Genomic DNA, 13,951 nt, shown 5'->3' on the forward strand with positions numbered 1-13,951 from the left:
TTGGGGGGGATCATTGCAGGACTTCCAGCAGGAATCGGCAGGTGCAGAGACGCATTCCAGTGCTTCCCTCCATTTTTGCTGTGCAGCTGTCAGGCCGCGTGTGAGGGCTCCTCACAATTGCACCTGCATTCCTGGACACCTTCACCACAGGCCCAGGCCCTGTTCCCTGTAGGGGGCCAACCTCCCCACGTCTCTGCCTCTGTCTGTCAGCCTTCCTTAGCTCAGGGGTGTCTCTCTTAATCAAATACATTTGTTTTGTAAAACTGACTAAAAATAATCCGGGGCTGGTGTGTGCTGGATGTTGGCGGTGAATCAAAGGCGCCGCTCTAATTAAACGGGCCCCAGTTTGTTTGTGAGCCGCATACATTTCCATGCTAATCAGCCACACGCCAGGATCCTGCCTCCTAAGCCCCACTTCCTTTGCCTGATTGAAAAGTATGCAAATGGACGGATGGAGTCTATTTATTGCAACGAGGGAAATGAAGCTGCAATGCGCGCTGTGGGGCTTTATTTGGGGACTAGGGTGGGGGAGCGCTTTGGTTGGGGGCGGGTTGTGAAGATGAACGATGTCCCAGTTATTAAACATTGCCAGTGGAACTAGAGGCAACAAAATGAATTACTCATTTCCCATTAAGTAATAGCCTAGCCAGACACAATTTTGTTTTTTGTTTTTATGTGACTTTGAATCTGTCACTTAGACTTTTCTCCACAATTTGCCTACTACTACTGAAATCCAGTGGGAATGAATGGAAGGGTCTCTGACCGAAGCACTCCGTGCTTTCGCTTCCAAATCAGTAGACTATTCCACCATATGGGGACGCCATGAGATAGTCTCCAAGAATGGGAACTACATGGATGGTAAAGTCAGGAGGTGGGGCTTGGTCACGGCCTAAAATTGAACAGGGAACTATTGTTGTCTGTTGGACATTTGATGGGTGCTGTGTGGAAAGTGCTTTCTATGTCTGGGGAAATAGAACTGCTATTTTCCTGGTTCCATCTCAGCTTTACAGACAGGTTTGTTTTCTGTAATGTAATATGCTGGGTCCATCTTTTGGAGTGGGATTGAGGGTGATGGGTGAGGGTGAAGAATTCCCACTCTTACTGCCAAATGTTGCACTTGCCTGACAGAAAGTCTGGAGAAGCGGCTTTAGTACCAGGCATAAGAGGTGGGATTTGGTGTGAATTTTATGTGCCCACATTTGGTTATCCAGGAAGCTGATAGGGTGAAATAGTTTCTGCTTTCCTATACACCTCTCTATGTGTAGGAGAGTACTTACGACATGCATCGCCCAGAAACATATAAAAGACGAACTGAATTTCTAGAGTCTGTTGGTAACTCATGTTAGCCACTGCTAGCATGGTAAATCAATATCTCCTAATTTGTTACCCTCCAGACATTTTGGACTATCAGACCCAGCCAGCACAAGCAGTGGCCAAGTGAGGGATTGTGGGAATTGTAGTCCAAAACATTCTAGAGGTTATTGGGAAAGTTGTGGTATATCACCACTTTAACTATATGTCATAGAATTAGATAGGTCCAAAAGGCCTCTGAGTCTAGTTTCTTGCTGTGAGGCAGGACTAGGTTACTGACCATTCCCCTCACAGTTCAGCTTACACAAGTTTGGCCATAAGTGTGTCACAAGCAAATACTTTCTGGGCAAGGAAATGACTCGTGCTCAGCAGCCAGGTGGCAGTTAACATTAGAGAATTAACCCTATTGTAAAATAAAAAAATTCCTTCAGTAGCACCTTAAAGACCAACTAAGTTTTTATTTTGGTATGAGCTTTCGTGTGCATTTTGGTATTCATACCAAAATAAAAACTTAGTTGGTCTTTAAGGTGCTACTGAAGGAATTTTTTTATTTTACTTCGATCCAGACCAACACGGCTACCTACCTGTAACCTAACCCTATTGTATTTCATCCCTGCCATGGGTTGGCTATGACCCTGGAGTGCCTTTTTAATGTGGTTATGCCTTCTATAGTGAAAGCAAGGTCTTTAGGATAAGCTTTATTGTCACTGTGAGTAGTAATGGGATTAGAGCATTTACTATATCCCTTGCCTAGAACAAAGGTGCTGGTTTACCTTCTCTTCTGTTATTGGGGAGGCAGAACATGGGTCCTTGATCATAAAACAAAGGTGATTATATATGCTAACTCTCCACTAATGTTACATTAAATGCACTGTGCCATTGATGCTTAGGGAAAGTGTGCTAGGCTATAAGCTTTTTGATGCTCCACCTTTTTTCCACACCAGAGAATACTTTAAAAAACTTGGGAAAGTTCAGCAGGGGAGAAATGCTGATCAAAACAAAGCTTAAATAATCCAGGTGTGTGACAGTTAGGGTTGTAATAGCTGTCCTGCAAGTGCACGGAGAGAGTTAATGTTAAGATGAGCAAAACATTGCATACAATGACCACATGACAAAGGAGCTAGGTTGTGATGAGTGTGTTCATACAAATATTTGGCAATATTTCTGTAGTTGCACATTTGGTGGGATGAAGTTCCCAGTAGATTAAACTCTTCCTCCACCTAGTGCTCTCCCAGTCTAGATATGTAATGGAAGGCTCACCCCAGTTAAAACAGAGCTTTGTGTTTCATCTCCTCTGCAATGCCTGTGTGGCTGCCACTATTTCTCTGCACACCCCTTACCAGCCATTTGTACTTTCTTTGGAGCTATTAACACATTATCCGGAAGTCCCCTGCTTCATTTAAAGTTCATTAGATTTAATTGAAGAGCATTAATGTGCACTGAAGTGCATAATGTAGTTTTATTTTAAATGGAAACCAGGTGGAGCTATTTCTTGTCCTAACTCTCAAGGAGTAGTTTGATTAATGAACAGAGGCCAAAAAAGGGCAACCTGGATAAGGGTTCTAAAGCAGCAAGGGGAGTGGGAGGGGCTCTTGTTGGCTGGCAATATTAGGTTGAGGGTTCATTATTTCCCCTTAAATAAAATATTTAGAAAAATGAATGAAAGATGGGTTTCTGTTTTGGAGAATCATCCTGACTCTGCTTTTCCTTCTCTGCTTCTACTTGTGGCAGCCAAAACATGCCGTTGGGATGGGGTTCTTGGAATTCCCATTAGGCTGATTTATCAAACACCAGCCCATGACTTTGGCCTAGTTGGAAGTCTTGAAGTTTTAAGGAACATGGTGTTGGTTGACAGGGTAAGGGCTGACTATCATATACTGTATACCTAAAGCTCCTCATAGGTTTGTCTTCCTTTCTGTAGAAAGAACTGTTCCCCCACCAGCTAGCTATTGGTGTGTATTGGCACATTATTCATTTGCTGCCCAACAAATGTCTCCCATCTTGATGATACTAGGCATCACAACAGCAAATGCTAAAGCTGCCATCTTTTCTTTCAGATCCTTGTGGACCCTGCCAATCCCATTGGACGTTCAGCATTGCAGTATGAGAATGTCATAGCTCATGATGGCAGCTCCATCCTGCGGGACTTAGTGCTCAGCCCTGATCTCCAGTACCTCTATGCTATGACTGAGAAACAGGTAAGAACTTGAGTTTGTCCACAGCTGGCCCTTTTACGTGATTTTAAGCTTAGCAGTGATGAGGCACAGCCCTTTCTCTCTGCATAGTACATCTGTGTGATATTTCTCCAGCACAGTGTGAGGCAGGACTGTCAGATTCTCAGAGCAACCAAATAAAAATACTTTCTTCAAATACATCACTCCCTTTATTAGTATAGTTCTGATTAGATGTCGAGCTCATGGAGTGATCATGGAGCTCATTGCAATAAAAGTGCTTGTGTGAGTGACGGGCTACACCTTTACTTGATTCAACACCAGAGCGACAGCTCTCCTGAGGGCTCCTTTTTAATGAACAAGCAGATTCCATCATCTGATGGGTGACAGCTTAGGCAGAACGCTGTGTGCGTTGAGTTTCAGCATGCCCTGCAAATGGACAGAATCGGCCAAATGTGCAAGAGTGCTAAAGCTCAGTGTGCGCTGCCAGCCATCGCATGATTGCATATGGTACTGGTGGTCACCACAAGCAAGGGCCGTGGCTGGTCGTGAAAAGGGGCTCTTGGTCCACTCATTTTAACTCTGCAAGAAACGTCTCTGCTGTTTCTATGGCAGCACAGTGCAAGTGCTGTACTTTGCCATTCCCCTTACCAACAACTAAAGACCCAAACTCAGCTTTCCTCATTAAACCTTGCCAAAATTGGTATGGTGTGCATTAGTCACGAAAACATTTGTATTAAGCTGCTTAATCCTTCTTGGGCTGCCACGCATATTATTAGTTACCCTTTTCCAGAATAACTAATAATATATACTGAATCTCTGATGCCAAAATTATTATTATTTTTCTGTGTTTGAATGTAATGTTCAAACTTGGCAAGACAGTAGCAGACCATTCATGTAAAAATGAGATCTCACCCTTACAGTAAGTGCATCACACTGAACTAAAGCCTCTCCATGCCTACCACTCCATGATTGTGTAAAGTTTCCCACAAGCACTTTTTACCCAGTTGATCTCACTCATTGAAATCAGGGGAATGAGAAAGCACTTAGTGGTGGAGGCCATAGGTAAACGAACCTTAGGTAGGTAAGCCACAAACAGTGGAAGTGCCTGGAAGTCCTGATCCATCCACCTTGTTTTCATGAAGCAGTGGGCCCTTGCTTTATACACAACTGAGGCAGACCTGGGTGTAAATGAATAGGTCTGCTGCTACCATGTCTGGTTTGGCTCTAAGAGTCCCCCCCCCCATTACATTAAATCATGTCTGATTTTGCTCTCAGGTGTCTTTTCATAGAATGAATAATATCTATTTGAGTCTGTCCTGAGGGGAAACAAACTTATTATTAGGAAGCAGATGAATCGTGGGTACATGCAACATCTCTTCTAATCTTCTAAAGCAGACTCATTAGGTCTGTTTTGCAAAAGCTCTGTCATTTGAAAGATTGCCTCTGCTACAGGTATTGGAGAAGTTTCTTTTGCACTCCTCCAGCAAGATAAACTGGTGTTTATATGAGTTAGGAGCACTGTGGCTGAGTAGCCCAACCTTAATTCTGTTGGGCTGCAGTCCAAGGTTCTGGTTCTGGTAACATTTCTTTACCTTTTTACACTGGGATTGCTTTATTCTCCTTTTGCAGTCTGTCCTGTAGCTAGGTCGGAGGATCCTAACTGCCCACTAAACCAGGAGAGGGAGGACAGGAGAGCCATGCAGGATTTACTTTGTGTTTTACTAGAACTCTGCCAGCCAGAGCCGGGTGCAAAAGACATAACACTTATAATTAAAGAACTAGGTTCCTCTTAGCAGCTGCTGAGGACGGGGATTGTTTTGAGTATCAGTGCTGAGCTCACAGCCCTTCTACACAAAAATTCAGTCCCCAATTGCCCAAAGCATACTTCAGTGCAGCAGTCTAATTTCAGGGAGTCATTTTGTTGTCTCTGTTGTTAAAGAATTGGGACTGAGAAATCCTTGCTGATCTACTACAAATCACCAAAGGTCTCCTAGTAGATTCTGATTTTCTTTCTGCCCATTCCTGCTCTAAATGAGTGGTTTGGATCATTTGGGTTTTCCTTTAATTAGGGGCCATTGGACCATGGGGGAAATGTTGGGGATCAAAAAAGGCACCCCTTCTCTGGATAGGCTCACACTGGATATTCAGTGTGAATCAGTCCATGGGTTGGATGACCTTAAAAAATGAACAAGATCCAGGCTACAGAGTCCTCAGCCCTGCGCCAGCCCTGCGCCAGTGTACAACTGGAATTAGTGGATCTTACAAGCTAACATCTATCATGGGAGATCCACCTCTCCCTATTTAGGCACTGTTCTAGGTTTCCTGAAGCATGGTTATTTATTTTTAAACCTGTTATCCCACATTTTGTCCACATAGAACTTTAGAGTGCTGAGCAGCATAAAAATAGAAAAAAAATAATCAAAGCAAAATCAAGACAGCATAATGAAAACATAGCAATAAAAAAATTCAGAGTCAGAAAACTAGGTCTTTGCCCTTCTCATCAGCAGATCAGGATCAGCATAGGTTCAGCCAACTCCAAAAGCCTACACAGGTATTTGGGCAATGGCAGTGCTCTTCCTCCTCCCTTTTCCCACTGCTACGCATGTTGGACAAGGATAGCTAATATGGTGCCCTCCTTACGTTTTTGGACTCCAAGTGCCATCAGTATGGTCAGAATGAATGCAAGCTGTAGTTCAGCCTTGTTGGCTACCCATGATTTAGGGTCCTAAAGATAAAAACTAGCACCTTGAGTTGAGCCTGGAAGTGTACAGTATCACTGAAGTTCAAACAGGACCAGATATACAGTGGTACCTCTACTTACGAATAACTCTACTTATGAATGTTTCTACTTACGAATAGAGCTCCGTCCGCCATCTTGGATGTGGTTTAGATAGGATTTTTTCTACTTGCGAATTTTTAGATAGGGTTGCTTCTACTTACGAATTTTTACTCCCAATGCATTCCTATGGGATTCGACTTACAATTTTTTTCGACTTACAAATGTGCGTTCGGAACGCATTAAATTCGTAAGTAGAGGTACCACTGTATATGCTCTATCAGGGTGGTGCTGTGGTCTGAACCACTGAGCCTCTTGGGTTTGCCAATTGGAAGGTCGGCAGTTCGAATCCGTGTGACGGGGTGAGTTCCCGTTGCTGTGTCCCAGCTTCTGCCAACCTAGCAATTCGAAAACATACCAGCGTGAGTAGATAAATAGGTACTGCTGCGACAGGAAGGTAAAAGGTGTTTCCGTGTGCTCCAGCTTCCATCACATTTCTGTTGCGCCAGAAGTCATGCTGGCCACATTACCCAGAAAGTTGTCTGTGGACAAATGCCGGCTTCCTTGGCCTGAAAGCGAGATGAGTGCTGTACCCCATAGTTGCCTTTGACTGGACTTAACCATCCAGGGGTCCTTTACCTTTACCTTTTTACCAGAACAGTTCTAGACAGTAATCTGACAACAACCTTTTGAGTCAGCCGAAGCTTCTGCATCTTTTTCTGGGGCAGCCCACTTGTTCTACATTACAGTAGTCCTGTCTAGATGCTACTAAAATGTGAATGACTTGCTAGAACAGCTTTCTTTAAGGAAGTTAGGTCATAGGCGCTCCTAGTCATACAGCCACCTAATTAAGCTCACCAGTTCTAATGCTGGCATTTTACATGCAAGAGTAAATTGGAACAAAAACACTAGGTTCAGCCATTTAAAAATAAAAGGCAAAAAAGACAGTCTATGACTTGGCAGCACAGCATGTCATTCCTTGAGTTGTTTTTTTTATTTTTAAAGGATGCAGGGTAAAGACATTCACACAACCTGCCTTTTATGTAAAATGTTATGTGGCAATTTGAGGTGTCTTGCCTAACTTGGTCAATGCAGTTGTTGGCTAAACACAAGTACCTTTTTTGCGGGCACTTCCATGGGCACTTCCCCGATGCAGCAGCAAAGGAGGCATATATAAAGGTAGGGGAAGCACACACATCTTTGAGCATCTGGCAGAAACACTGCAGTGATAAGTCAGTATTTAGGACTGAATGGACTACTACCGTGTTTCCCCTTTTTTAATATGTACTCATAAAGTAAGCCATGGCAGGATTTTTAAGTATCTGCGAAATACAAGACATACCCCGAAAATAAGACATACCTTGTTGCTTTCCTTTAGAGCCTCAGAGAGGCTTGAGACCAGGTGGGAGGGGGTGCATGAATTGAGCGCGTTGCCAGGCGAGCCGCGCTAGGAGGACTTCCCCCCCCCCCCGCTCTTCCCAGGACTTTTTTCCACTCCGGCCGAGCGCCTGAACGGGGAAACCCCTTGGCGTCGGGAGGCCTGCCGGCCCCTTCTGTGCCTCCAGAGCGTCATGGGCTGCATGGCCCAAGGCTGAGCGGCGGCGGGAGGCCCGCGGGCCCTTCCGCGCTGCCGGGGTGGCGGGCGGCGGCGGGAGCGCTGCTGGCCCCTTCCGTGCTGCTGGAGCGTCGTGGGCTGCATGGCCCAAGGCTGAGCGGCGGCGGGAGGCCCATGAGCCCTTCCGTGCTGCCGGGGCGGCGGCGGGAGCGCTGCTGGCCCCTTCCGAGCCGCTGGAGCGTCGTGGGCTGCATGGCCTGAGGCAGAGCGGCGGCGGAAGGCCTGCAGGCCCTTCCATGCTACCGGGGCGACAGATGGTGGCGGGAGCGCTTCTGGCCCCTTCTGCACGACCAGAACATCGTGGGCTGCATGGCCGCCGGGGCGATGAACGGCAGCGGGAGCGCTGCTGGCCCCTTCCGCGCCGGGGGCGAGTTGGCAGCTGATTGACAGGCGGCCTTGCCAATGCCTGGAGGGAGAGGGGCGGCGAGGAGCACGCGAGGGAGACCCCACCCCACCCCACCCCCTAATGGAAACGGCTCAGGGTGGGGAGGCAGGAGCACTTCAGGGAGCGCTGCCGTGGCGCTGCCGCCGCCGCTTTGCCCAAGAAACCCGCGGGGGTGCTTGTCGGGCGGGCCATGACGAACTCTCCCCGTTCCCTCTGGAGACAGGGTGCCACCGCCACCGCCTCCTCCTGGGGCAATTCTGCGGGACTTCAGCATAAAAGCACATTTCCTCAGAGATGTCGCGCGTGTGGCTGGCTGGCTGGCTGGCTGGCTGGCTGGCTACTCGAGTTTAAAGGCGCAGAGGATTCCCGAAGGGGTTCCCCTCGCGTACCCTCGCCCGCCTCCGCACGCGTTCAAGCGGGAAAGGAAGTTTGGCTCCTTGAGCTGCCGCCCCTTATGAATGCGTGTTTCGGTGTTGTGGACAAGGGTCTCGTTTCCCCCTCATGGGACCGGGATTACGCAGGCATCTTTCCGACGACCTACTTGCCATTCACCCCGGAGCCTTTCGCGTCTCTCTCATCTCCCCCCCCGCTCTCCCGCCTCCATTTCGCGCCTGTCGGCTCCCATGTTAGCGATGGGATGGATGGCAGCACCCCGAGCCAGTAAGGTACCGTACCGTAATAAAAACCTAATAAAAAATTAAGACATCCCCTGAAAATAAGACACCTTGTGTTTTTTTGAGGAAAAAAAGTTATAAGACGGTGTCTTAAAAAGGGGGAAACACGGTAATCCCAAATGAGCGAAGGAAGCTGCCCCAAAGGCCTTATCTGAGAGGCATCTGGAGGCTCTTTTACGGCAAAAGGCAACATATTATAACAAACATGGTTGCCCTTTAAACTAGAGAAATAGAAGAAGGAGCTACAAATCTGCTCTACATACCTTCACATACCTCCTTCCTTTTGAGCTCTGAGACTGTCAAATCAGATTTTTTTTAAATATAACATAGAATTCTTTCCTCTTTCATCAATGATTAGCAGCATTTACTGAAATCCCTGCTCCCCTTGGAATGCATGCCTGTCTAAACCTTTCAGGCTTGCCTGCATGGCTGCTAAATAGCTCTGTAAAAACAGCTTTGTTGTTTGGTAAGGTGGAGGAACTGTGGAGCGGCACACCTGCTACTGATGGAAGCTATTCTAATGGCCAAGCAGGGCTGGAAAAAACCCAGGCACTTTGATTGATTGCCTAGGATCCTAACTTCTGATGCCACCACTAGAATTTTTCTGTATTCAGCTCTGTGCGAGACTGATTCCTAGAAATTTAATACCCCCCCAAAAAACTGGTCACGTACCCCGCACACCCCTGAAAGAGATCTCTGGATGATGTGATTTTTTCCCCCAGTTGCCTTTAAGTGAAAACAGCAAGCTATCCTAATGTGGTTGCAAGGCAGGTTGTCTCCACTACATGCATCAATTGAAGAAAGGCATACTGGATATGGAGACTGTAGCTTGAGGTTGCTGCATTAGCAAAGTGAGGTGTTTAGCAGCCTCTCCCACCATTTGGGAGTGATATTTGGGGTGACTAGTGGTGATCTCTCCCTTTATACCCTGGCCTCTTTTGGTAAGCGTGAGAGTGAATATTGGACTGCTTGACTTTTGTCTTCTTCTGTTAGTACTTAAACACTGCAGGTTTAAGTTTAGGTAAGATAGGGTTTGGAGAGTTCCTAGACAGGATATATTTAGAGATTCTTCTGCTTGTTTACAGTGTTAAATATATGTTGTTGTAGGAGTGATCTGGGAGGAAAAAAGTACCTGTCCTTTCAAGATCATAGGAAGATACAGACCTTTTTTTATATATAGATCAGGCTATTTATCCAACTAGAATAGTATGTCTCCTCTTGACTGGCAGTGACAAGGTCTTTTCAACTGCCTTTTGAATCTGGGACCCTCTCAGTTGTTTTGCTAGAAGTACAGTCTGTACACTGTAGTGGCAACATCCAATTGGGAGCAGCTATGGCCTGAAAGCTAGTGGGCATGTTACACTTACCATACAGAGACCACTTGATCTGGCCTCTTGGTACTGCTGGGAAGGTGTGGAGCATCTTCACATCAGCCGCAGCCAGGAATGTGTTTTACATGTTACAACAGCAGGGCTAAGCAATCACATGGGAGTCCACTTCCTAGTAAAAATGCAATGTCTAGACCAGCTGTCTCTAAATCCTGGCTATGTGAAGAAAAGGGAAAAGGAGCATGAGTATTAGAAAGAACCACACAGGGCTCTTCTGAACCAAATATGCCAATCCAATGCAATGAGCATTGCTGTCCAGGACTCTTCTGCTTCCCTGATGATGCCTGTATGCACCATGATGCACCATGATGTACATGTTCCAGAAGACAAGGCAAAATGATATGAAACCAGAGTGTGTTTTTTCCTGTGTTTGCATGTACTTCCTGTGAGGAAGGAGATCAGTGTGGGGACTTAGTAGGGTGAATATTTTATTGGAAGGGCAGTACAAAGGTGGGAAGAAATTAAAAGACGGGGCAAGCTTCCCATTCCCTCTGTAACTGGTGGGCTTCAAGGGTTCTTTTCAACATGGACATCTCTGTTAAAGTCTTTTGACAATGGGGCTATATAATCCTCAATCTGGTGGCGTTTAATTTTGTAGCCAGAGTCCAGACCACACTGGATGTAATGAGGGGAGATTTTGGAAGGTTGCTTAAATGGCTTTGAGGACATTCATTCTGCCTTTTGCAGGTCCCCTTTCTCTCCCTTTGGCTTAATAAAGCTTACTGTTATCAGGTTGTTGGTGGAAAGTAATTAAATGAGCAGTTGTAACATAGCTCAAAGGGCCTGCAGAATGAGGGGATTTTAATCAAATCTGGAGGAGCAATTAATAAAGAGCTTGTAACCCTTTAAGGCGGACTCCTGCTGTCAGATTAAGAAGAAAATGGGTTATGACCAGTGTCTGGAACAAGGACAGGGCAATGCAGATGCCCCAATATTTTTTTCTTCAACTAGGTTTCAACAAGCTGTGTGATGATTATCTTCAAGAGGGTGGTAGGTAGCTAGGAACGGAGATGCCTGAATGAGAGAGTGCTATGCCTTTTCACTGTTTGAAACTAGGTTTTGAATGCTGTACCTAAATCGAATGAGCTATCTGGCGTGGCATATGACCCAACAAGCCAAATGTTGCTCAACAGCCCTGCATAACAACCCACCTGGCACTTCATTCTTGCCTGTCTAGACCCTGCAAGGAGGAATCAGCTGATTGTAGATGATGCACAGGTTGTTCCTCACCAATTCCCTTTCAGATGGGTGCTTTGTGCAGTGCCATTCTTTTATCCTAGGCTTTGCCAGCCTTGTACTCTCCAGATGTTTTAAACTATAGCTCTCATCAGCTCCAGCCAGCTTGGCCAAGGGTTGGGGCTTTCCAACAACTTCTGGAGGACAGAGCACCCAGTTGAGAAAGTCCAGCTTATTCCATCACAGATGCTGTATAAAAGGAAGCTCAGTCTACTGTTCCTGGAGACCTCTGTGCTGGTCATAGGTGATTTAGTAGGATAATAACAAACAGATTAAAGAAACTCATCTGTCTCGGAAGCCAGTGTGGTCTGTGCTGTAACTCCTTGAAGCTAGAGGGCAGCATAGAGGTTTAAGTGATGCCTTATGTACACATAATATCCCATGTAAACGAAAAGTGTGAACCACAATTCCAGCTTGTGGCCCTGCACTTGCTGTGTTTGTGTATGCTTGTCAATAAGTTATTTTCCGGCTGAGAAGAGGAACAATTTCTGCAGCTTTGTAAAATACAGTCTGGGTGACTGCTCTGTTTTTGGTGTTTTTTAGGTTTTTTTTGTCTTGTTCTTGGATCATGATTCATCATGTTCTGATCCATGCCTCTGCTTGGGTAATTAAACACACATATACGCTGATCCATGCATATTCTCCCATGAATCACACTTAGAAGGTACCCCATTGATATTTAGTATTAAAATTCAGCAAGTGCCCTATTTCCCAGAAGCCAGCTTTCATTCCATAGTCTTTCTGGCTATCAAGACCATTGAGATCAGTAGCAGATAAAGAGGGGGGTGCTAGTCTTCGGTCTGGTTCTATATCTCTCTTGTACACATAAATATACATGCACAGAAGGCAGGTCTCAGCCTCCACTGGGTAGCTGGAGGTTTTCATGGCCACAGGGTCAACTTCAAGAGGGGAAATTAGGGGAAGGGAAGATTGCACTTGAGTTCAAAAGCCGTCTGTAGACAGAATTTTAAAGCAGCTTTGTTAGTAAGTGGAGGAAGGGGCTTTGCCTCCTGAACATCCCACAGTGAAATGCAAGGGGTTGGTGGTAGTATCAAGAATAGTTCCATTCTTGCACAACCAGTCTGCTAGATTTGTATGCTTGTGAAGGAGGAAGGTGAACAAGTTGGGAAAGGAAAGACAGAGCTTGGAGATTGTCAGTTTCCCAAATATGCCATTTGAAGCTGGGAAACATGTATGCTACCTCACTCCCATTGTCTGTGGAAGTGTTGGTTTCAGACAAAATGGCTGTATAATGGCTAAGGAATGACACACATCTTGAATATTACCATCCTGAGAGAGAGCCCTCAGACAGATTGTTGTAGTTCTGTCCCATGGAACCTGGGTTTGCTGGCACCTTGAAGCCCTCTTCTCATGACATGCTCAGGGTGAGGGAACAGGATCATAACGTCGGGCCCCACCTCCCATCTGTGTTTCGTAGATACAGAGCCTGGAGTATTTCTGTGCGTAGAACAGATTTGCAGCACCTCCTTTTAGCCCTATTCCCAGGCTCCTGCTGTTTCCTTCCTCCCCCTTCAAAGCTGCCATGGCAGATTTTGCTTCTCAGCAGATGTTCAAAGAGGCTGCTCTGTGGTGGGGTCTGGACTAATAGCCCCCGTGCTTAATTTCCTAGGCACAGGGATGCCTCTGGGGAATGGAGAGGGACTTAGCGTAAGAGCAGGCCTCTGCACCCCCCCTTTCCCCCTGCTCTGATCACCAGCCTCAAAGAAATAGCAGGATGCCTCAGTTAACACTGGGCTTAGAAAGAGCCTTGGGCTTTGACCTATATTTTGTTGACCCTTTCATGGCTACTGGTGGTGTTTGGGTTTTTAATGTGGTGATAGCAAGGCATGGGATCTGGGGAAATTATTTTAATCCATGATCAAAGCGTGGCTCCTGCTCTTCTGTTTCTTCCTCCCCTTCCTCTACCACATGCACAGAAACAGCAGGGTCCCTGTGAGGTTTCCCAAATCTTTTGTTGCCCTTTCCACCTTCCATCGTACCTGTAATTTAGCTCTTTGTAACATTTGGAGCTTCCTTTTTTGCCCATTCGTGGTTCTACACCTTTGGTAATTTCAGTAGGAGTTCCTTCAAGACGGCAACCTCTGAATATGCAGTTGTACAGATATCTAACTATTCTGGATTTCTGCCAATTTTGTACCATTGTATGCTTTGTGCCAATTAAAAAGTCGTGACTGTGCCATACTCTCCAACAGCAGAGGCAGCCAACATAGTGCCCTCCAGATATTGTTGGACTACAATTCCTATCATCCTGAAGGTTTTCAGCCAAGCTGACGGGATGTGTGTATGATGGGAATCGTAGAGAAGGGACAAAGGTTCGTCCAGCTGATAAAGGCTTGAGTAGCCTGGAATTTCCTGATAGGAAAAATAATTT

At 46.0% G+C, this 13,951-nt stretch overlaps 1 protein-coding gene across 4 annotated transcripts in view; it reads left to right on the forward strand.

Annotated features, from left to right (window-relative positions):
• The window catches only part of PLXNA1 (plexin A1), a 298,287-nt gene that overhangs the window by 144,992 nt on the left and 139,344 nt on the right, over positions 1–13,951 (forward strand). For all 4 annotated transcript variants that reach the window (XM_035106479.3, XM_035106473.3, XM_035106478.3 and 1 more), the window contains exon 4: positions 3,369–3,509. In XM_035106479.3, the coding sequence (XP_034962370.3) occupies positions 3,369–3,509 (141 nt within the window). The remainder of the gene's footprint in view (positions 1–3,368; positions 3,510–13,951) is intronic.

The sequence above is a fragment of the Zootoca vivipara genome, chromosome 2 (genome assembly GCF_965207765.1).
Source record: "Zootoca vivipara chromosome 2, rZooViv2.hap1.1, whole genome shotgun sequence".
Classification (NCBI taxonomy): Eukaryota; Metazoa; Chordata; class Lepidosauria; order Squamata; family Lacertidae; genus Zootoca; species Zootoca vivipara.